Source organism: Mus pahari, chromosome 8, assembly GCF_900095145.1.
Source record: "Mus pahari chromosome 8, PAHARI_EIJ_v1.1, whole genome shotgun sequence".
Taxonomy (NCBI): Eukaryota; Metazoa; Chordata; class Mammalia; order Rodentia; family Muridae; genus Mus; species Mus pahari.
The window spans coordinates 24,588,759-24,616,012 of NC_034597.1; the positions used below are offsets into that span (position 1 = coordinate 24,588,759).

General features: G+C 51.9%; 1 protein-coding gene across 4 annotated transcripts in view; it reads left to right on the forward strand.

The window, feature by feature from the left end:
• The window catches only part of Arhgap22 (Rho GTPase activating protein 22), a 152,496-nt gene that overhangs the window by 86,171 nt on the left and 39,071 nt on the right, over positions 1 to 27,254 (forward strand). Inside the window, exon 1 of one of the 4 annotated variants that reach the window (XM_029541875.1) lies at positions 14,398 to 14,468. The exons of the other annotated variants lie outside the window; for them this stretch is intronic. Within the exon in view, the coding sequence (XP_029397735.1) occupies positions 14,417 to 14,468 (52 nt within the window). The 5' untranslated portion in view covers positions 14,398 to 14,416. Of the gene's footprint in view, positions 1 to 14,397; positions 14,469 to 27,254 lie in introns of those variants that run through there. 4 annotated transcript variants of the gene reach the window in all.

Here is a 27,254-nt window from a genome sequence, read left to right on the forward strand (position 1 = left end):
ACCAGGCTCTCAAGCCTCCATTGCTCAGCATACTTCCTAGGAAGTCCCCGGGACAGGAATCAGATGCTAGCTCTGGCTAATGCCTGCAGAGGAAGGGGTGACAAGAAAGCTATAGGACCACACAGAATCAGCCAGACACTGGGAACTGTAAGGAAGGACCAGGCAGGAGGGCTGCTCGGGGGTCAGGAGCTGTGCTGGGGTCATGGACGTGCATGCCCTGTTCTGGAAAGGTTCAATGCTGTTGAGAGTTGCCCACCAGCCTAGTAGAGTTCACAGATGCCTGTTCTGATCCAGCCAGCAGTTTGGAGTACACCGGAGGTCTGGAATCCACTATCTCTGAGACCTGACCTTGAGAGGGAGCCAGCCCCGGGATTACTCCGTAGAAGGAGAGTGATACTGGGTGTCTGACATGCCAGGAGCAGCCCTGATCACTGCGGCAGGCTGAGCAGGGAGGGAGGCTGATACGGTCCTATCTCCGCACCTGGTACCAGCCAGCCTGCATCTCAGCTCAGCCCTGTGCCATCCCAGAAGCCTGAAGAGGACCAGACGCTAGGTCCTTTCTAAAAATGGAACCAGAAACGCCCACCAGCAAGTGTGGAAAAATCAGCAAATTCTAGAGCATCTGCTTGCAGTTTCCTGCTTCTTAGCCTGGCCTCCTACTCTCTTGGCTCAAACTCTCTCAGCAGTGCCACACAGGAGCCGGTGTAGGAAACTCCCGAGGGTGTCCTTTGGGGAAGTGTCCCTGGGAGCAACAGCCATAAGCAGGTTGTGGCTGGTGACTTGCTTGCTAGGAACCACCATCCACAAAAGAAGAAACTGAATAATGCCAGGCAAAGAGTGTAACGTGCTTTATGCAGCCCATGAGATCCCAAGTATTACCACCCCAACATTAATAAAATGGTGGGGAGGGGGTCCAGGGACTGGGAGATAGGGAGGTTGAATCCAGAGCCTGGAACACACTAGCATGTCCCCTCTCAACCTCTAGGCACCACTGAAATATTTTAAATTTTCTTTCTAAATTTAAAGAGTACTTTTCCCTTTTTGCACTTTTCAATTCAGACACTCAAATTTCAGTATTTCTTTCCTTCATACATAGCCATACATTGATATGGTTGGTTTTAATTGATTTCATTCCCCATGCCCTCTCTCAGCAGCCCCCTCTTCTCCCTCTGGAGCCCTTCTTCTTCCCAATGGTCCCCCTCCTACTCCTCGGGTTCTGTGGGACCCGATGAGTTTTTTTTAGGGTTGCTTGCATGAGCGTAGGTGGTGGCAGAAATGGGGGTGAGGATCAGTGGCCCCCCAGCAAGTAACTACCAATAGAACCTTGGGGAGGGGTGGGTCCCCGCTGATGATGAATGCCGTCAGGTGCAGTCCAGTCTGCGCAGGACCCTAGCTGCACTAAGATGCTGGCAGCTCTGGATTTACAGAAGCCAAACTGGGCAGCTTGAGCCAGAGGAGGAGGAGTTCGGGTGCCTCCTGGCAGACGCTAGTGTTCCGCAAGACTCTGGAAATGAGAAGGAGGGATACAGAAGGACATATATGTGATGAGGAGTCTGGACTTTGGACTTAGACAGACCTGACTCAGGTCACAGCTCTCTGGTCACTAACTGGTCACTAACTGGGAAAGCTTGGACCAGTAATTTCAGCTTTGTGGTTCTTCTGCTGAGAGCAGCATTGCTCAACGTGACCTGCAGAGATGGTTCCCCAAGGGTCTCAGCGCTCACTCAAATCCTGCTGCACTGCGTCAGAGACCTTCAGCTAAAACCTCCTTTTACTGGGAAGGGTACCATGGAAAACAACCTTCACCTTCAGCCTTGCTCATAGAGGTCATGGTCTCTATCAGATGGTTGGTTAAACATCAGCACCTCCTGCCAAAGAATGAAATCCTGTCATTGTGGCAGCATGGGTGGGACCGGAGATCATCATGTCAAGTGAAAAAGTGTGTCCTCACTTGTGGGAACTAAAAAGATGATCTCAAAGAAAGGGGGGATAAAATTCTGGATGGTAGAAGGTGGGGAGGGCTGGAAAAAGGGTTTGGAGGGCTAGGGTGCAGTTTGATAGGAGGAATAATTTCAGACATTTGATAGCATAAGAGAGTAACTGTCGGTGACAACAGTTAGGTGAATAATACAAAATAGTTAGTGGAGAGGTTGTGAATATCTTCAACCGAAAGAAGTGGTCGGCAGTTACTGTGATCTGTCGCCACACATTGTGATGGGAGGCCACACTGCACACCACGGAAATGTGTAATGTCTCTGTGTCTACTAAAAACACATTGTACAATGGTTAAAAATGAAATAGTTGGGGGTTGCCCTTATTGTCCCACCAGAGCTATTACGTGGACAGCCTGGCTGTCTAGATATGCACACTGTATAATGTTACAGTTTAGTTGACTCTTCCTGACTTTGTAGACACCTGTGTGAGGCAGTCATCCATCCACCACAGTGGCTGTTCACAAATGTGCCTGCCTTTGTGTGTCTGGTCCTACATGAAGACCTGGTCTGGGCGTGTGTTTGTTAAGTGACAGGATAAGAGTTCACCTGCTGTCCCTTCAAGTGTCCCTAGAGCAACAAAGGATGTGATTCTCCTAATTCACATCTCTGCAGGACACAAACAGTGTGAGGTTCTTAAAGTGCCAGGGTGTTTCTATAGAAAGAGAGTGGGAGTGTGGTCCTGCCTTGTGCTGGGACGGTGTGCAGGCAAGGGTACAGCTGGAGGAGAGGAATAGCTTTGGATGTTAGATCGCACAGAGGGGGACCTATGGTTGGCAATTAATTGTAATTTACAGAACAGCTAGTGGACAGGTTTTACGTTTCCCCAACTCAAAGAAGTGACATCTGACTGAAAGGAATAGCAGCACCTCACGAGCAGGACAGTGCCGTGTATCCTGACACGGCCATGAATGGGGAGCACTCTTGTGCTCTGTCCATGTGGAAACCGAGGCACAGAGCGGTCACTGTTTCAAAGTTCCACGACTAATACAAAGTGAGGCTCCAATCCGGGTGAGACCCCCCCCCTCCAGGGTACCACTCTTAGCAGGGGGGCCAACGGAAACCCTGGCTGGTGATGGAAACTACAATCTCGGGATAGCAAGGACAGTGGACAAAGCCCTCAGCAGTGACAGGGTGCCAAACTTGGAGGTTGGTATATGGGGGAGGTGTGTCCCATACCAGCTCAAAATGAAGATATATATATAAAGCCCTAAAGAAATTAAAGATGTGGGGAGGAAGGCGGCAGAGGACGACCCAGGTGACCTAGGGGATCCAAGTCCATGTTTGTGGTGCTCTATCTAGGAAGCTTTAGCCCAGGCGCTCGTGGACCAGGCTGCTCTTTAGACCCTTCCTCTGGGCCAGAGGTCAGCTCCATTACCATCACCAGGGAACTTGTTGGAAATGCTGATCCCGGAGCTCCACCTAGGCCCCGGGACAGAATCTGCTGACAGTAGGTTGTCACTGCTATGTGTGACTCAGGAGTTTGGGAAACAGGGCTCAGAATAAAACGGCCTCAAGTCCATCCGAGCTCTGCTAGGCAGGAACTCAGTCAGTACACTCAGGGCGTGGGGCGGGGCCTTCAAAAGATATTGGCCTCAACGGCCCCAGTGAAGGAGCAATTGGCTGGGGAATAGAGAGGGTACAGGAGGTGACAACGGTGACCAGACATGGAGCATAGCTCTAGAGCTGCATGTCAGGGCTCATTGCCTGTGTCTGATTTTGGCTGCAGACATATTTTGTATGGCTCATGAGATGTCTGTTTTGAAACAAAGGGTTTTACCTGTAGAAGCATAGACCCCCGCAGGGACAGTCCCCTTTCTGGCCTCGTGCTCTTCAACCAGGTCCAAGCAACTCCTGCAGTCTATGTCCAAGGGTGAGGAGTTGTAACTTTGAAGAAAAAAAAATGCTAGTAACTGAACACTTTCAGTGGGAGCAGCATCGTTCTGGAGTGTTCTAGAAAGATAGCAGACTGAGATTTTCATCAACTTGACATCCACCGTTCCTGCTGACTTTAGACAAATGGACATGGGGGCACAGTGGCAGAGGGAGGAGGGGGTTGCTGTCCCAGGCAGAGAGTGTCCCCCAGAATTCATGCCTGCTGGCACCTTGGTCTGACCTTATTTGCAAGTAGGGTGCTTACATATACAATTAGCTGAACGGAATCCAAGCTGAACAGGCCCTAAATCCAGTGCCCGGAATCCTTGTGGGGACGCAGGGACAGAAAACCTTTTGGTAGTGGAGACAGAGATAGCAGCCTACACCAAAAAATGCTAAGGAAGGGAGGAGGCCACAAGAGATTGCGGGAAGCAAAGGATGCTTCTGCAGGGATTCAGAGGCCGCAGGTCCTGCGGGCATCTTGCAGCTCTCTGCTCTTCAGATCTCTCGCAGTGTCCGTTGTTTTAAGCCACACAGTGTGTGGGTACATATTATGGCAGCCCTCTGTACCACAGCGGACTTGAGAATGGCCCCTGCCCTGCACTTTGCCTCAGACACCAGTCGTTCTGACCTTGGAGCCCTCAGCACACATTCAGGAACTGAAACTAAGAAGACACAGCCCCTCTTCCCACTGTTCTCCCATAGTGGGGCCTCAGTTTTCCTGGGCTCCTCTCTGCCCGGTGCTTCATGCCATACTACAATAATCACTCCACCTGCAGCTTCTTGGATCCGTCCTGAGATTCCGTGGCTTAGGGGAAGGAGTAGAGATGTAGGCATCTAAGAGGCTCACGGGGGTACCTGCTGCTACTTAGCTGTGCACACCACTCATTGCCCTGAGCCTCCTTGTTAAGAGATGTGGATGGAGCGGTGCCTAGCACAAAGCAGGTGCTCGGTGGATGTGAGAGCCTCCCTTAGTCTGCTTTGGAGGTTAAAGGAAAAGTAGGGGCTTAGGACCCCCAAGACCAAGTTCTCAGCACAAAGGAGATGTATGTGCCCCAGAGGGACAAGGAGCAGGGAGTAAGAGACAAAGACAGAAGACAGAGGAAGAGGGAGAAGAGGAAGGTAACAAGGGAGAGGGAAGAAAGGGAGAGGGAGAAGGGGTATTTTTGTCCCAAGTGTGGATAGATACTGGATAGACAGGAGACAGACTTGACACATAGGAAAATGGCAGTTTATAAAGGAAAAGGGGGAAACCCTGTGTTAGGATGAGGTGTTTAATTTTAGTTGGGCATGTTAATTAGGTGAGCCAAAGGAGCCTTCTGATTGCTGGACTTCAGTACTTTGATAGCTGGACCTTGGTAATCAGCCTCAGGAGGAGGAAGTGTCCAAATAAGGGAATAGACCTTGGTGGCTAGCTTTAGGAATGTAATCTAACGGTTTTTAGCAAGGCAGAGGGGATCGGGGAAAAGGGCAAGGCCTGCCAGAGCCATGCTCACCACGCTCGAGCTGGCTAGAGTCCCTTCAGGAGGTTGCTATAACTGAGTGTCGTACAGTGGGTAACGGTATTTATTTAGCTCTTGGTTCTGGAGTCTAGGAAGACTTTAATTAGGGTTCTCTGGAGTAAAAGATTTTATAGAATGAATCTCTCTCTCTCTCTCTCTCTCTCTCTCTCTCTCTCTCTCTCTCTCTCTTTATCTGGCTCTGTGTGTGTGTGTGTGTGTGTGTGTGTGTGTGTGACTTTCGGGCTGTGGTGCAGCTACAGCAACAATGTCTGTGAAGGGAAAGTCCAAGAATCCANTGTGTGTGTGTGTGTGTGTGTGTGTGTGTGTGTGTGTGTGTGTGTGACTTTCGGGCTGTGGTGCAGCTACAGCAACAATGTCTGTGAAGGGAAAGTCCAAGAATCCAGTAGTCTCTCAGTTCACCAGATGTCTGAGTTCATCTTCAGTTTATGCTGGAATCCCACAGAAGGGCTCTAATGCCAGTGAAGGAGTGGACTTGCTAGCAAGGCAAGGGCCAGCAGGCAAAGAATAGAAGCTTCCTTTTCCATGTCCTTTCATAGGCTCCCAGCAGAAGGTGTGGTCCAGGTTAGAGGTGTACGTTTCTAGCTCAAGAGATCTGGATTAAAGATGTGTCTTCCTACCTCAGAGATGGAGATTAGAAGTGGATCTTCCTACTTCAGATTACGCAAATTCTCCCGCAGGTAGGCCGCCTGTGTGAGGGTTTTAGTTAGTTCCAGATGAGGTCAGGTTGATGACCAAGAGCACTAGTTGACACTGACACATGACCGTGCGTGACCGCCGTGCTCAGCCTCTGCTGAGGACCTCCCACAGCATCTCACGCAGCCTCCTACACTGTAAAGGCATCTCGTGGTGAGGCAGAGGGAGTACGCTGGCTCTAGCCTATGTTGCTCTTCCATTTTATGTTTGTGTGCATGTGTGACATGCATGGGTGGAGGTTGACATTGAATGTCTTCGTTCTTTGTTCTCTTCTTTATTTTTTTGATACAGGGTCTCTCGCTGTACCTGAAGCTCATAAATTCTGATAGATTCGCTGACCTGTAAGCTTCAAACCTTCTTGCCTCAACCTCCCCTTAGTGCTGGAATTAGAACTGTGCCTAGCTGATAGGTGGGTTCTGGGGATCGAACTCAGGTCCTAGCCTTGCACAACAAGTACCTGATTTACTGAGACTTCTTCCTGTTCCTGAAGGCACTAATCCCATCCTGAGGTCCCAGCCTCTCAACCCCATCTAATTCTAATAATCTCACAAAGCTCTACCTGCAGACACATACAACGTTCACATCTGGGGAATACACTTCCAGCAAATGAGCCTTCGGACAACACACTCCAATGACAGTGCCCCCCATTGCCCCTGAGGAGGAAGGATGGAACATGCTGAAAAATCAGGTCTTTCAATGAAGGCCAACCTGGAGCTTGTGGGGTTAGGGAAGACAGACCTGCAGCCAGCCAGCAGACAGGGAGGTGGGGTCCCGCTGCTCTAGTCATCTGTGAATACTCAGGACTCCAGCGGGGGGCCTCTGGTCTGAGAGTTCCCATGTCTGGTGCAGACCAGCTCTCCACAGTAATTGTAGCAGGAAGAATGTGGGAGAAGCCAAGAGCAGTCCCCTCGATGTGCCCAAGAAGCAGCCTTCGGTGAGGGTGTGCACTGCCGGAATGTGGAGGGCAGAAGGTTGCTTTCTTCTCTTAACCCCAGAGAAGCTGATCTTTGTCCTGTGAAGGGCCACTTAAGTGGCTCCCTTGGGTATGTAAATGCAAGGCCAGTCAATAGCCAGTGTCCTCGGGTTCCTGGATAGAGGGCCTTTTGTGGCCATAGGTGGGTTTGCTTTTTTTTTTTTTTTTTTTAAATTTTTAAGTGGTTTAGCAAAGATTGGGGGATTTCTTTTACAGGCAGAAAAAGGAATGATCAGTTAGGAGAGCTGGGGGTGGGGTGGAGAGTCTGGGGACTGATTTACACAAGAGTTTTGTTTCTGGAAGCAAAGAGACACACCAATACAGGATTTTCACGGTATAGATACAGATACAGAAATATGAAATAAACATTACTGGTATCCCAGGACGCAGACAGTCACTGTCAAGGGGTCGCTTAGGTTCAGTGCCCTCCAACACCCCCTACCCCGTATCACTTTTATTTAAAGTGCTGGAGAATTGATCTCATGCCTCCCTGCAAATCCCTAGTCTGGAGTCTATAAAGAATGCTTCCTGGGTTGGGGTTTGAGGAGGACATGGGATGGCCAGGCTATGGACAGTAAAACCTGATGGGTCAGCAGTTAGGAGCACTGACTGCCTTTCCAGAGGTCCTGAGTTCAAATCCCAGCAACCACATGGTGGCTCACAACCATCTGTAATGGGATCCCATAGCCTCTTCTGGTGTGTCTGAAGGCACCTACAGTGTACTCATATAAATAAAATAAATAAATCTTTTTTTTTTTTTTTAAAGTAAAGCCTGAGCAAACCTACTCAATGCAGATTACCTGGGGAGAAGGGCAGGGGATGGTGTGGGAGAGGACCACTGACGACCACTGACAGGCCTCAGCCTAGCAGAGAGGTCAGGCTTTGAAAGTTCTGGCAATCCTGTCCCTCTGGGGGAAGCTGTTGTCCTGCGGTTCCCATCAGCCCATCGCCACATCCCTATCACCTCACTGCCAGTACCAAGCATGTCTTGGGAAGGGCTTTTTCTCATGTTCACCACTCCCGATGCCAATGAGTAGGATTGACGTTAAGGTATTCCCAGAAAGCAGGCCACACACTTGAGAATCACTACAGAAAACCCACAGGGGATAGAGCATTGACCCAGTGGTGCCTCTGTGCTCTGAGCACACAGCCCAGGGCAGCTTCTGCCAGGCAGCCTGCTGGTATCCTACAAATTGGCTTAGAGATATGCTGGATCTTTGCCCTGGTCTTTTGTTCTTCCACCACTGGGTGGCAGTAGGGAGCACAATGCACAGCAGGGGAGGAACGGAGGTTGTTTTTTTCCCCAGCCCTGCCCTCCTCCTCCCTTCTCCTCCCTCCTCCCTCCTCCCTCCTTTACTATCTCCACTGTTCTGTCAAGAAAGCAAAGGGTATTGGGCCAGCCTCCTTCGGCACCCACAGCCCTCAGGGTCTTCTGTCCCAGGCACTCTCCAGGTAAAGAAACAACCGGATTTTAACTTTGGCATCAACTTAGGTCTCGGCAAAGCGGTTTAAAACCACAGCTTTACAGCGGTGCTCACCTGAACTAGAATCATCACTAGCAGCACTGGTCTCTAAAATCTCCTGAGGGCCTCCCTGAACAAAGAGGTCTCCAGAAGGGGACACTGAGGTCCCGCCCGAAAGGAACCTGAATTCCAAGTGCCTTCTCGGAGCAGTACTATGCTTTCCCTCCTCGCAGTGACTCATAAGGAATGGTGACCTGAGCAGGAAAGAGTCCCTAGGGGGTAACACCAGGCAGGCTGGGGGTGGGGCACTTGCTATAGCACTGCATACCAGCCACCTTGAAAATGGGCTCAGTGCCCTGCCCTGTTGATGGCATGCTGTAAACTGGCCTAGTGTTTCCCCATCAGTGATCTGTGGTAGATAAGGTGCCAACCCCAGGGCTTGCCCGTGGCAGAGACTCACGTGGTTATCAAGACCTCCTGTAGCATCAGCAGGAAGGCATCCCAGTTTGCAATACTAGGACCCTGATAAGTGTGCCTCTGACACTAGGCAGGGGTCCTTCACAATGAAGGGTCTCATCTCAGGTGTCTGTCCTGGCAGGGCTGCTGTAGCCTGGAAAGTTCCGCGTGTCCTGTCGACTGCAGAAGCATCGTCTTCCCTCTAAATGCAGACGCATGCTGTTAGGGTGGTCTCCGTCCACGAAGCCTGAGCTGGGGATCACGGGGACTAAACCGAGCAGGGACAATCAGTCGTTTGACCACTTTGTGACCCACTTATAAATCATGATTATAATAGGGTTCTTGTGGGGATTGATGGGCTCATATATGCAGAAATCTCAGAATAGTACTGGCACACAGTAGGTGCTCATTACATGTCACTTTGGTTACTGAAGCACACAGGCCACTACGTGACTGCTGTCCAGACCACCTCTCATCTGTCTAGTACACTGAAATGCAGCCAGACCTACAGAGACTGAGTGCTCAGGCTAAACCTGTCTGTGGCTGCAAGCAAGCACCCTCTCGGCAGCAGCTGTGGCAGTGGCTGTGGCTGAAGCCGTCTGCTTTTTCCCAAACTGTATTTGTCCTAGGAGTTGGGAAAGAAAGAGAGAAATGCAGAAATGGGAACTGGGGGCAGAAGTGGGTGAGGGTGAGACTTACGGAAAGGACAATGGGCTTTGTAAAATCTCTCCCTTGGCAGGCTGGCCAACTTCAGTGGCTTCAGGCCACCGGAACAGCAAAAAAAAAAAAATGTACCCCAGGAATTTCTCTGCAACCGTTGTTCCCCTTGTCTTTCTCTGTGGGAATTCAGAGCTGCAAGACATTCCTCCCATAACCATTGTCCACTGCCATTGAAGAGCCCTTGGTTGGGGCTGGTGAGCCTAGCTGGCCCGGCTCCTCCACCACCCTGCCCCCACATCGCAGACCCAGGAGTGGGCTCTACAGATGTGCCAAGAACTGTCCTCCTCTGGCAGAGCTCAGAGCCTGCTCTCAGGGTCTGTCTGCCCCACTCCTCTCCAGAGCTGGCCTCCCCACCCCACTCCACCCCACCCCACTCCACCCCACCCCAGACAATCTTCACAGCTCCTTCTCCCTGGACAGTCACCAGCAGTAGATGGACATGTTGGATAGAATTCCCATCATCTTGGAGACGGGAATTATTTTTTCTCAGCCAAGTGCTTCCTGATTTAAGAGGAAACAATTTTCCAAATGCTCTACCGTTCTTTCAAAGCACCGTGAAGCTTGGTGTGTTTCTGCTGCCTCACTGCTCTGCAGTGTGAGCATACTGGACAGGATATCGCTTCCTGCTCTCTCTGGTATCACTGGGGGGATGCGCATCCAGACAGCCTCACCCTCAGGCATGTGAGTTGTTCTGACGCAGTTCTCCGTGTGGCCTGTCCAGAGCAAGGCTGGGTTTCTTGCACTGTGATGGTTTCAGCCCAGTTACAATGCTCACGGGGAATGGTTTCCCAGAACTGGGTACCAGAGGGCTCTTCTTTAAGCAGGCTGTGGCAGCCCACATTCAAAGAGTTAGGCTTGAGACCCAGGGACCACCCAGTCAGCACATTGTCCTTCTTTGATGCTACGCCCTCTGGTCTGCTGTATCTGGGCCCCTGCACCACTTACCTGTTTTATACCGTTGTTGTTTTCCCCATTCTCCCTGCCCTGATCTCCCCTGGCTCAACTCCAGCACTAGGCTAAGCTCTGGGAGACACAGATCACATTACACTCAGACCTAGATACCCTGCTATGGCTCCCCACCCCAAGGCAGACTAAAGCTTCTTCGGGAAGAACCCTCTGCCCACTTGAGGACCACTCCAGTATCTCCAGGAGCCATTCTCTTTGTCTATAGAGAATGTCTGTCTTAGTTAGGGTTTCTCCCATGAAGAGACACCGTGACCAAGGCAACTCTTATAAAGGACAACATTTAATTGGGGCTGGCTTACAGGTTCAGTCTATTATCATCAAGGTGGGAACACGGCAGCACCTAGACAGGAATGATGCAGAAGGATCTGGGAGTTCTACATCTTGTTCCGTAGGCAAACAGAAGACTGACTTCTAGGCAGCCAGGACGAGGGTCTTAGAGGCCATGCTCGCAGTGATACACTCTCCCTAACAAGGCCACATCTCCTAATAGTGCCATTCCCTGGGCCAAGCATATTCAAACCAGCACACTGTCTTTGTCTGCTATTGGCAGAATAAGATCTCTTATACCTCTTAGCCCACAGGTGCCATCCTGGTACTCCTGGAGCTCAGCTCATGGACATATTTATCAGGGTTTGGCTGTACTGGCCCACTGTTGGTACATGAAGAAAAGAGAAGGAGGGAAGAGTAGTCACAGTGTGCCCCCACAGTCCTAGCTGGGGTGCCTGTGCCCTGTGGTGTGTACGGGGGGGGGCCCTCCTCACCCCCAGCCCAGAGAGGATTGAGCCTAGAGCCTTACCAACTTAAATGGTCCTGATCCTGGCTCATTTCCAGAGAGTTTAGGATCATGTAATTTGGGGTGCAAAGCTATGTTTAGGAAACTATATTTTAGACCAAATTCCATGCTTAGTATGTGATATTTTTCCATTGTAGCCTAAGACCCTGGGCCAAATTTAGGAAATACCATCCACCCATCCATCCCCCCCGTCCATCTTTTTTAACTAACTATTGACCAACATACATTCATCTGTTCACTTCCATTCACATCCCTTTAACCATCCATCCACCTATTAATCCATCCATTTACCTACCCACTTATTCTTCTAGCCAATAGTCAGTCTCTACCCACCCAACCTGCTATTCAATTATTTTTCCATCCATCCATCCATCCATCCATCCATCATTCATCCATCCATCCATCCATCCATCCATCCATCCATCTATCCATCCATCCATCATCCATCCATCCACTCACTCATCTATTCAATCAGCTATCCATTAATTCACCTATCTACATGTCCATCTGCCTATCCATTAATCTACCCCCACCTATCCACACACTTATCTGACCATTAACCCACTAATCCATCCATTACTCTTCCTCCACCAACCTTTTCACACGCCCATTCATCCACCTGCTTGGCTAGTCACCTCTTTCTCAACTCCCTGACTATAAGCAAGTCTGCAAGTCTCTTCACCATCCCAAATTTCAATTCTTTTTTCTTCTGTAAATGGAATTACTATAGCAGGTGCTTATGGGGTTGTTTTATAGTTAACAAATATTAATATCTGCAAATTGCGTGGCACATGGTAGGAAGTATCTACTGAATGCTATTTTCCTTTTCACTTGAGGATATCATACAACAGGAAAACTATAAAAACCACAATATATTCCCAGGAATTAAAGGGTTTGAAACCAAAGGCAGAAATGATAGAAGCTCATGACTTTCTATTTGTCTGCCCAACTGCCTAGGAGCTAGTATTTAAAACCACTTTGAAAAGTTGAGTGTCCCAAAATATATTTGAACGGTTCAACTGGGACACCGACTCTCAGTTATAGGCTCATTCGAACGATTACCACTTCCTCTTAGAAAGATAAACAAGCGACCTCCAATGGCCACTATGATGTTTTCTTTTAAATCCTGCTTCCCAAATGTAGGACTTGGCTGTTGAACAACTCCCCCCAGGGGCTTGCTCCCCCTCGGATGCTCTCCCTGAATGCTGGGAGCTCCAGCCTGGAATTCCTGGGGCCTCATTAAGCTGTCTGTGACGAAGTGATCTTGCCCGGTGCTAACACCGTACAAGTGACTTGGCAGCAACAAGAAGTCAGGGCTGGCTGCCGTTTCTCTGGTGCTCTCTTTGTCAGCTCGCTTCCAAGTCCTGAGGGAAACCATTCTTTCTGGATCTGCCGCGGACACCCCGAGACTCTCCCAAAGCCCCATCCAGGTTTTCTAGGGAGACAAAGAGAGGGGGCAGAGACCTGCCTGCTCTTGTTAATCTCCCTTTTGAATGAAGACTTGGGAAAACCTTTTCCTGGCTTGCCCCAGTCAGCAATCCTCCCTGTCTGCGTAGTTCCTCTGCCCACATTGGACAGCTTTGGTCTCCCAGCACACTGTACCACACAACCCTCCCTGAACAACCCTGCGCTGGGAGGTGAAAGGAGAGGTCCCAGTCTAGCCTGAGGCCACAGCCCTGCATCAGAGCCAGGCAGTGGCGGATGCTCCTTAGGGTCTGCAAGAAGAAACAACAACTGAACACTCCTGGCAGGGGTTTGGGGGCTGGGCTTCTGAGTCCATCCCCAGCACCACACGAAAGTAAGCAGAAAAACCAACCGTGATGAACCTGTGCCAAGCAAACGCACGAGAGAATATGATTAGTCTCACTTGCATGTTACACAGCACACGAATACACCTTCCTGGTAGGAAACAAGCCCCCATAAGAAAACTAACCTCTTAACATCCACATTGTCTGCTTTTTTTTTTTTTTTTCCCTCCCCTCATCCCAAAGAGAAGCAAGCCTGGATTTCCACCTCTCAAGTGCCTAGAAGGGAACCTGAGGCCATCAAGTCCCTCTCAGTAGATCCACCCCAACTATCATGCTCCACTTTATCACCATGCATTAGAAAATTCCTTTACTGAGAAACATTTTGCTGGCTCTAGTGTTAAGCAGTTGCCAGCAGAGCTGCAATGAATGGCCCCTATACATAGTTTCCCTAGCCATGTGGACAAGAATTCTTGTGGGGCACAAACTAGGGAATGGAGTTGCTGGGTCCCAGGGTAATAGAGAAAAAAAATATTCTCTCTCTCTCTCTCTCTCTCTCTCTCTCTCTCTCTCTCTCTCTCTCTCTCTCTCTCTCTGTGTGTGTGTGTGTGTGTGTGTGTGTGTCTGTGTATTTGTGTGCAACTTTTACATCGAGCCAAGTGATCTTTCACAGGGAGAAACAGTCCCAGTAGGATCAACCATCTATCCAGTACAAACTTTTGTTTTTTCTTGTGACACAGTTCAGGTGGGCTGAGAAAAAGAGCCAGGTGGCTTTAGACCACACCCCCTTTCCGTCTAGCAGAAGGCTGAGGTGACTGTTCAAAGGATGCTGGAGGGGGAGGAGCCATCCTTGTCGCGCAAGGACTCTTCATCATCCTCTTGCGCCCAGCGATCAGCCTTCGGTGGTCGCGCCGCCCTTGGTGGGCTCTGAAGCGGACTAGGAAGAGTGTAGTGATTGACTCAGCGCCCGCCCCCTGGCGGCCGCTGGGTGCGCTGGGCTCGGCGCCGGAGGAGAGTAACGGGTCGTGGGGAGGGCGCCGTCCCGGCCGAGCATAAAAGCGGCGCGCGGCGTGATCTGCGCGTTCGCGAGGTCTAGGGAGGGAACGGAGTCCCGGTGTGCTCCACGAGCCCAGCGGGCTAGTGCGCGCCAGCCGCGCCGCCCCGGGGGTGTCGGCGGGGGCGGGGAGCGGAGGCGAGCGGCCGGGGAACGGCGGTGCCATGGGACTGTGTTGCTGCAAGGACTGGAGAGGACACCTGCGAGCGCCCAAAGGTAACTCCGTGCGCGCACGTGCGCCGCGCTGCAGCCGCAGGCACAACCCCCGCCCGGGTCCCCACGTCCTGCTGCTGCCCGCACCTGCCCGGCTTTGCCGCGGCTCCCGGGCTCTAACTCTCGCCGGGGCCTCCCCCTAACTGTGGGACGCGGGGAGAGAGCCAAGGGTACGCGCGCGGTACAGCGCAGCGTGGGGATCCGGGGCGGTCGGTGGGCATGGGCGGCAGGTCCATCAAGTCCACCGCTGCACAGGGCCGAGGGGTACGAGGAGCACGGCAGTGGCAGACCGGTTCCCGACGGGGCCAACCCGGCCAGCGCCTGCGACGCCGGTGCGGCTTTACCGCCCGGAGGGGGGCGGGCCATTCATTCTCTTCATCCGCCCCTGTCACAGACTTGGACTAAGGGGGCCTGACTCAGAGTTTTCCAAAGTCGCAGCGGAACCTGCGAGCGGAGCTGCTTCTGGAATGCAGCCGGCTTGGAGAGGGCCCAGAGCTGAACGCTCGGGACACCAGCGGCTGCCCGAGGTCCGGCCTCCCTAGGCTGTGGCCGGAGCCGTCTGACTTAACCCTTGCCGCGCCGAAAGGAGCCCTTCTGGTCAAGGGGCACATCCCTTTATTTCACTTCCCAAACTTGCCCGACACTTACACCCTTCCTGCCTGCAGGAGTGTCCTATGTGGCCCTCTGAGCTCATGAAGGACGGGAGGAGGGAAAGCTTGGCTGTCGCTCTTAGAATAAGTCCTGCTCATCTGCAAAGCATATTCTAGACTCGGATGAAGGAAAAATATGGACCCGTCAAATAGTGTGAAGGACTTTTGCTCAAGTGATTCTTATTCCGCAGAAGTCCAGGTTTCTTCCAGGAAGGGCTCGGGGTGGCCGACAACATGACAGAACAGACCTGACCGCAGGAGTTTAGACAGGACCCAGGACCAAGACCTGCAGCCAGAACCAAATGGAAACCGTCTAGATTGCGCTGTTACGGCTGTCCCACTGCAACCGTTTTCCTGAGCATTTGATTTTAAAAAGAAAAATGAAAGAATGTGGCTTGTGGGGCTTCATGCTTGGGGGCCCCCCGGGCAGAGAGCCAACTTAGCCAGGGCAACAATGGGATTCCAGGGGAGGGGCTTGCAGCTTGCTTTCTGCGGGCAGGTCAGAGTCCAAAGGCAAAACTTTTGTGGGGGCGGGGCCTAGGTAGGTCTCTTTGGTCTTTTCTGACCCCTTCTCAGTAAACAAGGCTTGTGTGAGTCTCAGGGGCAAGGGTAGATCTGCAAACACTTGCTTAGGGCAAGTCATGTGTTCAGTGAGCACCCTAGAAGGAACCCTGGGGCACCTCCTGCTTATAAGCCTTCTCTAGAACTGTAGAGCCCCCCACCCCCATCCTTGGCTATGCCCACCCCAGTGAGGACCAGCCTGGCCTGGCAGTGTTATCATCCTACTGATATGAGCATCCACCAGGGATGAGCAGGAGCTGGAAGCAGGAACCCCCAGTATGGAATGCTTTCACAAAGGTCCTTCAGCCCATGGAAATAAATGGGGCTGGTTGCGTTTAGTGTTATGGGATGCCAGGGTGGACAGCCAGGCAGTGTCCAGAAGGAGGGGGAAACCCATATGCAGCTAAAGAGAGTCCATGGCTCAAGAAAGGCTTCTACTTTTCTCATCTTCCTCCTCCTCTTCCTCTTCCTCCTCTTCTTCCTCCTCCTCTTCCTCCCCCTCTTCTTCCTCTTCTTCCTCCTCTTCTTCCTCCTCCTCTTCCTCCTCCTCTTTCTCTTCTTTCTCTTCTTCCTCCTTCTTCCTCTTCTTCTTCCTCCTCCTCTTCCTCCTCTTCTTTTTGAGACAGACAGACACTATGTAGCTCTGACTGCTTTGGAACTTACAATACAGACCAGACTGGCCTCTAACTCACAGAGACCTACCTGCTTCTGCCTCCCAAGTGCTGGAATTAAAGGCAGGAGCCACCATGGCCTGCTGAACTTGGCTTCTTAATGTAAAAAAAAAACTCCAAATGTTTTGTAGACTCTTGACTCATTTAACACATGTGAATGCGTGTGGCCCATCTGGTGAGGAGCTGGGCAGCGCACTGTTTGAAGTGAGTTCTGTAGTCAGTGAGAGAAGTGGACTGTTACACGGTGAAGTAACCTGAGAGAGACATCATCATTCAGCAAGGTTTTGAAGGTTTCTTCTGGAAGGCCATCTCAGGGCCCTTGACACCTTCGTGTAGCTGTGTGTTGGGTGGACCGTGGGTCTAGCTTCTAGGCTTGTCTCCAGGGAAACTGCTTTGCACAGAGCCTCATGGGGCACATGCCGCTGGATACACTTTAAGAATTTCTGCTTTAGATATTAAGCTCAGTTGCCACAGCAGTAACTCAGCAAATTGTTTTCCAAGGCTGTGTGTGTGTGTGTGTGTGTGTGCACGCTAGTCACCTGAGAAGATTAGGACTCTCAACTCAAAATGTATGTGTATTTGCCTTTTAGAAAAGTTTTTTTTTTTTTTTTTTGGTTTTTTTTTTTTTTAAGATAAAGAAGAAGCCAGGCATGAGGCTCAAACCTGTGGTCTCAGAATTTGGTAAGCGGAAGTAGGAAACTTGAATACTGTAGATTCAATCCCAGGCAGGTCTACACAGCGAGACTCTTGTCTTGGAACGAATATACACACACACACACACACACACACACACACGCACACACGCACGCACGCACGCACGCACGCACGCACACACACAGGCCTTTTACTTAGAAAAGCCCTTTAGTTACTGATATTCCACTGGACCAACAGCTAAGGCAACTGCTGTTCTCAGTGATTTCATTCTTGAGTGTTCCTGAACCTAATTTTTTTTTTTTTCGTAACAGAGCGTTTTAGCAGATTGTCCATGTGTGAAAGTGTGTTGGGAGAAGTAGAAAAATTCCAGTAATCTGAATGGAATCTGGCAGAGAGAGCCTCAAAACTCCCCCTTGTGCCCGAGTCTGGTATAGCAGCAGCATCCTGTGGCTTTACAACCCGGCGCTGGAGTCTGTCCAGAGGCCTTTGGCTGCTTGAACTCAGTGCACAGTGGGTGTGGGGCATTGCTGCAGGCCTTCTAGGGTGATGGTGGTGGTGTCTGAATGACTGGGTGCTGCAGAAGTCAGGGCCCGGCCCCAGGTGCTCCCAGAGAAGTGAGAGTTCGTGCTGCGGGGTGGGGTCTGCACACGTCACGGCACGTCAAGTCACGTGTCCCTGTGCAGAGGGAGGAGCTACTTGCTGTGAACTCTGAGGTGCCTGTGAGAGTTCGTCCTTTCTGGGAGTGTTTCTAGATACATCTGTGTGTAGGGCTATGCATGGGGCATGTTTATCCAGTTCTTCCTTGTTGCATACGGCTCAGGACTGAGGGCTAGAGGGAGATGTCCTTGAGCCTGGCATCGTCCATGTTGGATCTAGGCTGGATAGTTATGAGAGCAGAGTGTGGGGCTGCGAGACCGGCTGCTGCCGGTCCTGCTGCTGCTTCATCTCCTGTTCCTTCTGGGCCTTTTGGCTCCTCACTCTCCCTCTGTCAGAAGTCCTCCCTGCTCGCAGACACCCTCACGCCCTTCGCCCTGTGGCACCTTCTGCCTTTAGAAACCCGCCTGAGTGTCTTATCAGAAAGTACAGTCAGCCCACCACTACCACAGGACTTGTGCCCACTGTGTGCTCTTTGGGATCTACCCATCATTCTGTTTCCCACCCTACCACCCTGCCTGGCTCTGGCTGCCTCTTTCCCTCCATTTGTCCCCCACATTCTTGGTAGCCTCCTCTCGAGCACCTGATGACCCCTAGGCCCCTTCTGTCCCGCCTTACTGCTGCTGGCTGCACCTGTCCAGCCTCGCATCCGTGTCTGTTCGACTGGCCCTCGTTCCCTGATGCCCGTGTCCGTTTGCTCTGGCCTCCCCTACTTTCTGAGTTCTGTCTCTCCAGGACTCTGAGGACTGAGCGGTTATAGCCACATGGCAGCCCTCTCCTCTGCCGAATTCGTCACCACCAGCAAGTGCAGAGCCCCTGTCCAGATCTCAGCGGGAGCCGTTCACACCCATGGGCCCCACTGTAGAGCTGCTGGCTCTCTCTTCTTCGTTTCCCATAGTAGAAGGGGGGGGGGTGCTCTGAGATCCGGTTCTCTGGGCTCCTTCTTTCTTGTCACCTGCACTGGCTTCTAGGTTAGTCACCCCACACCTGTTCTAGTCTGCTGCCCAAACACTGACCCATCAGTAGACTTAGTCACACGTTTCCCTCCTTAGACCTTCCTTAGAGTCTCTGTCTACAGAAAAAAATCTCAGCTCCTTAGTCTAGTGACCAGCTTGGCCGACCACAATGCCTGAACCTCTCTGGCCCCTTACACATTGCTCGCTGTATGCCTTCAGCCAGCCCGAGAATGATTGAGCCCCAGCAGGTGGCCTACACCCAAAGCTGTCTCTAAGCCTCTGGCCTATAGGTTCCATTCACTTCATTCTTCAGGAGTGGGGTTGGCCTGGTTGGCCGTCCCCAGTGGTCATCTCTTGTTGCCTTTGTAAGCTGGCACTGGACCTATGTGTTTTGTGAACCCTGGCAAGCAGAGTGTAGGCATGAAGGTGACACTCTGGCTTCCCACTGGCAGGGCTCAGTGTGTGACCCTGGCTACCCAGCAGATCCCAGGAGCAGATTGTTTGAAAGAGTCCCGTCCACACTGCCAACAGTGAGCCCTAGGGATGGGCATCAGAGGCCAGCGGCTGGGGCAGCTTGTGTTCAGCTCTGCCCCAGAGGCAGTGGAACATGGTGTGGGCAGAGGCGAGGCTGTGAATGGTGGCCAGAAGGTCAGAGCCTCATGGTTCTGGTGGGTAGAGGTTGCAGGGCCCACAGCATCCTGTCTGTGGCTTGGGTTTTGTGCAGGTCCCACTGTGCTTCTGAGAAGTGTCTTCTGTCACCTCTTCCCTATTTAAGTGTCCCGGGCAGCAGCCTTGTGGGTTCCTTCAAACAGGAACTGGCCTCGGGCAGAGCCGAGGCTTTTAGTTCCACTTCCTAGCCAGGCCAGCCCTCCCCTCCCTGCGCCTCTGCGCCCCGCCCACCTTTTAGGCTGCACACGCCAGATTCAAGGGGCTTCAGAAAGCCCAGCGACTTCTCAGCCCTTCCCTTTTCTGGCTGGGCTACAAGGCAGAACCGCAGCGGGCATCTGGAAAGAGAGACCAGCAATCTCTGGTGATCTCCCAGGCCCAGGGCGGCTGCGGCTCCAGACCGTTCTTTTGTGAAAGCTCAGAACTGCTCTCTGCTCCTAGCAGTGGACAGCAACAGGCCCCGGTGGGTGCTGTCTTCCCTTCTTAGACAAGAGCGGAAGCAGGCTGGCTAGGATGGAGGTCCTAAGATCTGGGTTGGGTGAGCGACCTTCCTTGGAGCATTGGAGCATGCGTAAAGGCAGACCTTTGGCGCTTTTGAGATTCCCTGTCTTCTCACCGCTCCCCTCTGTATCTGTCAGGCGTGACCCCCAGTTTGCCGTCTTTCCAGGCTTGAGATTCTTTTTTTTTTTTTTGAGACAGGGTTTCTCTGTGTAGTTCTGACTGTCCTGGAACTCACTTTGTAGACCAGGCTGGCCTCGAACTCAGAAATCCGCCTGCCTCTGCCTCCCGAGTGCTGGGATTAAAGGCGTGCGCCACCACCGCCCGGCCAGGCTTGAGATTCTTGGATCAGTGTTTTTCAGCAAGATTGTAGGATTTTGAACCATTATTTGTATCTTCTCTGCCTCTTACCACCACCATGTTTCCCCCACCCCCACCCCCCGGAACTCACATTATGTGTATACTGGTATACTTAATCACATATTATCAGTTTATAAAGTTCTGCCGTTCATTCTAGTTCATGTTTTAAAAAGTATTTCCCTCAGACTGGGTATGTTCGGTCTCTCTCAAACCCATGTTGAGGTCTTATACTAAACGATCACATTTTTGAACTTTAGAATTTCTATTTGCTTCTCTTTTATAATTGACATTTCTTTATCACTATTATACCATCAGTGAGACGTCATTATAGCCAGTCCCCACCCCATCCGCCTTTCTTGGCAATGTCTCACGATGTAGCTCTGGCTGCTGGCCTTGAACTCACAGCGATCTGCCTGCCTGCTGGGATTAAAGCTGTGTGTGGCGCCCAGCGGTGTCCTTAATTTCTTTGAGTGTATTTACAAAGGCTGACTTGTAGTCTTTGTCTAGCAAACAGAGCTGATCAAGAGTAATTTCTATAGATTAATTTCCATGCATGGTCCATAATTTGTTTCTTTCTTACTGTAATGTTTCCTGAAAACTAGACATGGTAGATACCATGGCAAGTTCACAGCTTCAGTATTGCGGCTTGTGACTCTGTCTTCTTGGGAAGGGACGCATATGGCCTCATAGAACTCCGGAAATATGCGAGAGACCCAGTGGTTATTCCTTTCTCCAAATGATCTTAAAACTTAAAAAATGTATAACTTCTTTTTTAAGCTTTGGCCAAATGCTGTTTCCCCCAGTTTGTATCACAGCTGTATTGTTGGAGAATTTCTTCTGATAGCCGAGCAGTAGTGGATACCTTTAATCCCAGCACTTGGGAGGCAGAGGCAGGTGGATCTCTGAATTCGAGGCCAGCCTGGTCTACAAAGTGAGTTCGAGGACAGCCAGGGCTATACAGAAAAATTCTGTCCCGGAGGTACGGGTTGGGGATGGAAGAATTACTTCTAATTCTTTTTAACAAGTGCCCTGAATGTAGGGGTAAGCTGGGAGTCAGGTTAAATGTTGGCCATGCTCTGTCCAGGGAGCGGAATTGTTTTAGGGAACCCAGAGCAGGTCAGATTATGGCAATGGCCTGGGGATGGGACTTCTCGAGAAGCTACTCCCTACCTAGGGACATGAGCAAGTATTGGGCTCCTGTGGACAGGGCCTGGGCCCTCTTGCCTAAGCTTCACTTGGAGATGTTAATGGTGAGCTAAGCAATCCAAGGGCTTGTGTTCAAGGATGGAGAGAAACACTGGAAGACCATGCAGCCAGCGGTGGGGCAGGCCGGGTTCTGAATCCAACCTGACTTGGCAGACGGCAGACGGCTTCGAGTCAAAGAGGCGGTAGCTTTGTCTGTAAGCAGACTTCCCACAGTCTCACCAACTGCCTTGAGATCTGAATTAGTATCTGCATAATGGTGGTGCTGGTCCCTGGCAAACACCCCATGATAGGAACGATCCTTGCCTGACATACCTTTATTTACACGATAGCACCAGTAACACAAATGACACTGTGTGCTAGGCTCTGACCAAAGGCATTTCACATAGACGGAGTGACCCACTCCCTATGCAACCCTGATATAGGTCATGAGTTTCTCTCTAGACATGAGGAAGCAGGTACAGTTTCCCACCAGAGGCCAAAGCTGTAATTCCCACCCAGCTGCTTGTCTCTCCACTGGACACCTGCCACTGTGGCTTTGCCGACAGCAGTGAGGTCTAGAGCATGCAGAGAAGAGCCACAAAACCTGAGCTCGGCGGAGGTGGGCAGGCCTAAAGCCCAGCACACTTGGGAGGCAGACTCATCCCCGTGAGTTTGAGGCCAGCCTGGTCTACAGAGTGAGTTCCAGGACAGTAGAGGGTTACACAGAAAAATCTTGTCCCTGTGGTGTTGCCTTGCAGCCTGTTCTCGGCTGCTCCAGCGGAGGGCTGGTTGGGAATACGTGGACTACTGTGCTGCTGGCCCCTGGCAATCCAGGTGGACATGAACGGCACCAACACTGGGCAGGGTCATGCCAGGCCATGCAGATACAGTACCTTTACTCAGGGCTCCATCACGTTGCTTAGGACTTAGACTGGCGGCTTGATTATCGTCAGCGATGTCACAGTGGTCTCTACAATGTAAAACTTCCATTGGTTCCGAGTCGGCCGTGCCTGCCCCCTTGCCAGCCAGTCCAGCGTATATCAGATTTGGGGGTGGAGACTGTCAGGGAACCTCCTTAAAGTGATTTTTAAAAATAATTAAACTTATACAGAATCACCAATTTTACATGTATGTGCGCTTTGCCTGTGCGTATGCATGTGCACTGTATGCGTGCTTTGTGCCATGGAGGTCAGGGGAGAATTGAACCCATCCCTCTGCGCGTCCCATGTCATCTCTCCATCCCCTTGAGGGCAATTCTTATTGCAGACTTTTTCCAAGCCTAAGAGGTCATAGCAGGACTTAGACCAAAGCCTCAGTTTACACTCTGCCCCTGGCCAAGCCTACTCTTTCCCAGCGTCCTGCCCACTAGACTGCCACAGCCCGAAGTGTGTAGACTCCATGGTGTCACGAGGAATTCCCGTGGTACCTGCCGCTTCTCATCAGTTCAGGCATGTTTCGGGCATGCTTCAGGCCTGAGAGATGAATGGTCTCACCTGGAGAGGCTGCCTCTGCTGGGTGCTGGCTGTGCCTCATATCCTACACACTGAGCCTCCTTCCCCAGCTTCCCTGGCTGCGAAGGGACTGGACTTCGAGGCTCTCAGAGGTAACTGACCGAACCCCCAGACTTGCAGATTGTCACAGCCGTGCAACCTGTGACTTTCCCTCTGCCTGCCTCTAACATCCAGCTCGTTACTGCCCCTCCACCGGAATAAACTTCGGCAGAGTGCCGTTTAATAGCCCTTGTCTGCCAGGACAGTAGGCCTTTGAGGTTTCTCTGGCTACCTAATAAAATGGTGTCTGAGGAAATCTCCAGGCACCCTTCCTTCCTGTGCCCCTCCCCCATGACCCACGGGGCATCTCCAGAGCCTGGAAATCCCTGGAGATCCGGAGAGGTGGTGCCCAAGGGATGTCACCCAGACAGGGAGCCACACCTCCCAATAAACTCCTGGGCAGCCCTGGGAGCACTGGGCAGTGTGGCTGGGGTCACCCTGCATCCGCCGGCTCCCTGTGAGGCCCTATTGTCTGGCTGGAGCTCTGGGCGGCTGCCCTGGTTGGGGACATTCATAAGCCCAGCTCTGAAGCCCATTCTGAAGGAGCTATTTGTAGAACCTTTCTTAAAATACTACAGCAGCGCCATTGACAGAGCGTCTGCCTAGCATGAACAGTGAAGACCAGAACAAAGCGCCCCTGTGCCTGCATCCATCAGGACCTCCACCGGGGCACCCTGCCCCCCATCCTGGGTGCTCCACTGAAGGACGCTGGACTGTAGTGTATCCTGGGCAAAACCCATGGCTGAGGGAGCCACAGGGGTGGCACGTAGCTCCATCTAAAGAGGAACACTGGGCTCCTTTAGTGTCCTCAGAAGACACCCTGTGCTCAGCCCTGACATCAGACCTAAAGTGAGGCTTGCACAAGTTATGGTGGCAGGCGGCCAGGGACTCAGGAGGACAAAGCCCTACCTGGCTCCTGATGGCCCATGCCCAGTTTTATTATTAGACAGTTAGTGTCCCCATGGTGGCCTCTTCCCTGCCTTAGCCAGTATTTCCAGGGTGCTTGCACTTATGGTCGGTGACTGGGCTTCCCCATTAGGAACTCACACATAAGTGCCCATCACTACCAGACACACTATTAGAGAGTTTGGGGCTGAGACAAGCTGAGGAGGGCTGATGGGTGGAGCCTTTCTATGCAAATGAACCATGAGCTGACCGCTCCTCTGTGGCTCTGGCTCAGTATCTCCTCTTTCAGCTGCCTGGTGGGACCTTCTGCACTCCTGCAGGACACCAAGAGACACCTAGGGGCTCGATCCCCAGGCCTTGTGCTTTCCTGTATAGATGATGTTTTGTAGTCCTCCAGGGAGACCCTGAATTGCACAGAAAACCACCTAGTTTTCTAGTTTAGGAGCTAGTTTAGGTCCCCTGAGGACAAGAACCTGGAGTGTGTGCAGGAGAGCAAGTGAGCTTCTCTCTGGCAGAAAATGTTTGGCAACCAGGACTGAAAAGCAACTATGCCAGCCAAGATCACCATGGGTTCTTGAGTGCGTTTGTCTCTGACAGGCCCCTGACTCATTCCCAGTAATAGCTGGTCAGGAAGTGACACGGGCCCTGCCTGGCTTGTGGTGGGGTGTTGACACACACAGGGCCACCTGAGGAGGTAGGTGCCCTACCTGGCAGTACTTGTCTGCTGGGGCAAGGGGCAGCAAGGGTTAGACAGACAGCATTGGTAGTTAGGGATTCTCATCAACAACAAACAAAGCCTATATTCACGTAAACAGGAGCCCTAGCCTTTGAGCCTCACGCCCATGTACAAAGTAGGTGACCCTGTGACGCAGGCAGCTCAGCCCTGCTCACTGGCCACAGATCTCAGGCAAGGCCTGTCTCCACTGCTGCTTCCCCATCCCTATGGTGAGATTCCCCAATGCTTGGTTCAGGGTAGCCGTGGGGAAGCGGTGAGCTTTCTGTCTACCTGATCAGCGCCTGTCCCTGGCCTTAAGTGACTTGTGAAGAAACTGGGTGTTTCTGTGGATCCGCCCACCAGCACTCACCCCACCTGAGGTCCCAGTCTCAGCCAGACCTGTGGCATCCTGGTCTCCTTAGCACATCCACATCCGTGAGGTGATGTCCTAGATGAGCGTATGCCCCCTGTGTGATAGAGGGCCTGGCAGGCCAGGTCCTGGTAAGAGGGAGACTCACTGCTCTGCGTGCTTTCAACAGTAGGTGTTTTGTTGGTAGTGTGGCTCACTCTGCCCCAGGTGTGCCTGAGCTCTGGACTCTTCCTTCTTCCCTTGGTGTCACTGTCACGTCTGCGGTTGGCAGTGTGTATGTAGCCTTAGTCTGTGTCTGTGATTATGTCTGTGCAGAAACTGGCTGAGGAGCTAGCCAGCCTGCCCTAGGGGTCGCTAGCCTCTGCCTTCCAAGTCTTGGGGTTGCAGGGCATCACCAAACTCACCCAGCTTTTATATAGGCTTTGGGGAGACTGCAGTCTTCATGTCGCTTCTCCAGCATATTCGATCCATTTTTTAATGATCTGGCCTAATCCAGCATATAGCAGGGAATCAGTAAAACTGGCCTCACCAGCTGGGCGTGGTAGTGCACACCTTTGATCCCAGCGCATGGGAGGCAGAGGCAGGCCCGTTCTAAGCTGGCACATTGGAAGAGTGTATCGTGAGAGGAAGTGGTCCCAGAAGCACTCTGGAGTCAGTACATCTTCTGATTTCTTTCCCACCCGTTGCTTCTCTGTCCTCCATAACAGACGGGTAACGCTGGGGGAAGCCACTTCTGGATAACCAGGTGTTGCTGTGGCATCTATTGATGGAGGGACAGGTGGTAACTGATTGGCTCTGCTAGTTATGGTCCTCCAACCGAGGTTGGCTAGTGTGATGGAGAGCCTTGGGAGTCAGGCCCCACTGAAGGGACGTTCCCAAGGCCAGCACCCAGCTGCACACACAGCTGGGCCCGAGGACAGGAAGTCTGAAGAACTGGGGCTCTGCTTTCCACCCTGTGAGCCTTGCTGAAGGTTCACCCCTGAATAAGGTCGGATAGTCCTAGGGTCGGGACAGCTGAGGCAGTTTCCTTCTGTAGGAAGTAGAAAGATAAGGCTGTCCCCAAGACGACTGTGAGACCTGCTAGGCACTCCTTGAATAACTCTAGAGGATATCATCTGTGATAGAAGGGGTTGCCTCTAGAGGGTGCTGTGTTAGACTACAAGGTGAATGGCTGCCTTCTGGACCTGTACCAGGGAGTCGTCGTAGATATTAGAACATGTTGTTAAACTTGCTGGCACTAGCAAAAGGACTTCTTACTTGTCTGTTGTGCATCTGGCCTCCAGGCTGGAGATAGGCTATAAAAATACAGAAACAGAACTATTTGGGTTTAAAAATGAAGTGTGGGAAGTGTGCCAGGTAAAGCCCTGGGGTCCCTCACAGCTGTGAGACGTGGGATGTATCTGCCTCCTCCTCGGAAACAGGTGCAGAGAGAAAGAAAGGGCTTTGGTGAGAGACGCGTGGTGGCACAGCCAAGCCAGAGTGCAGGGTCTGCACACCCAGCCAGAGAGGGGGCAGACTTGGGGTTGGCTGACCACAGAGCCCCCTTACTCCTCTGCCGTGTGTCATGTCATTGTCCCCTGGAATCTCATCCACGGAACTCTCCTCATCAGCCAACTGAACTGCCTTCAGCCCTTTAATGGCTTCTCAGCCCTCTTGGCTCATCCCCTCTCCACCTTGGGCTGGAAGAGGGGTTCAAAGTCAGGTGCTGTTTAGTTAGTCTACAATCCCCTCCCCCCACCTTAGGGTTTCTAGAAGAAACTGGCTGGGCCAGCCAGGTTTCTTTCCCCAGGAGTCCAAGGGAGATAGAGTCCAACTCCTAGGAGGATAGAGTGTCACTAGGAGTTGACTCTATCTCCATGATAAAGGGCCGGGGTAGGGGTGGGACTTGAGGCCTTAGGTCCTGCCCCTTCCCACTGGGTGCTAAGGAATTCTTGTCTGCTGCCTGCTTGTTTATCACGGGTGGCCTGCAGGGGACCCCGTATGGGGTCTTGTTATTATTTTGTGTCCCCAGGTCCAGCGTAAAGCCCGGCTATCTTGGCAGCATTACTCAAACACTGCTTTGAAGTCATACATCAGTTACTGGTGGGATCTAACTTCAGTTCCTTAGGGTGACAGGGTCCCGGGATGAGGGCCTGAGGCCAAACTCCTGGGGATGTGCGCGTGGAGTCCCGGGGAGGCCTAGTGGTAGGGTTTGGTTTAAGACTATGGTTACTAAGCTTGCTGGGATCAGTGAAGGGCAGAGGGTGATGAGACACTTCCAGGATTATTAAGTGTTTGATGCCTTCTGTTAGAGTGGTTTTATTTACTCTCACACGTTGCCTCTCAAGACAAAACATGCAGGGCTTGGGAGCTCCCTTCTCACTCCCAGGGCCCGCCTGCCCATCTAGGCTTCA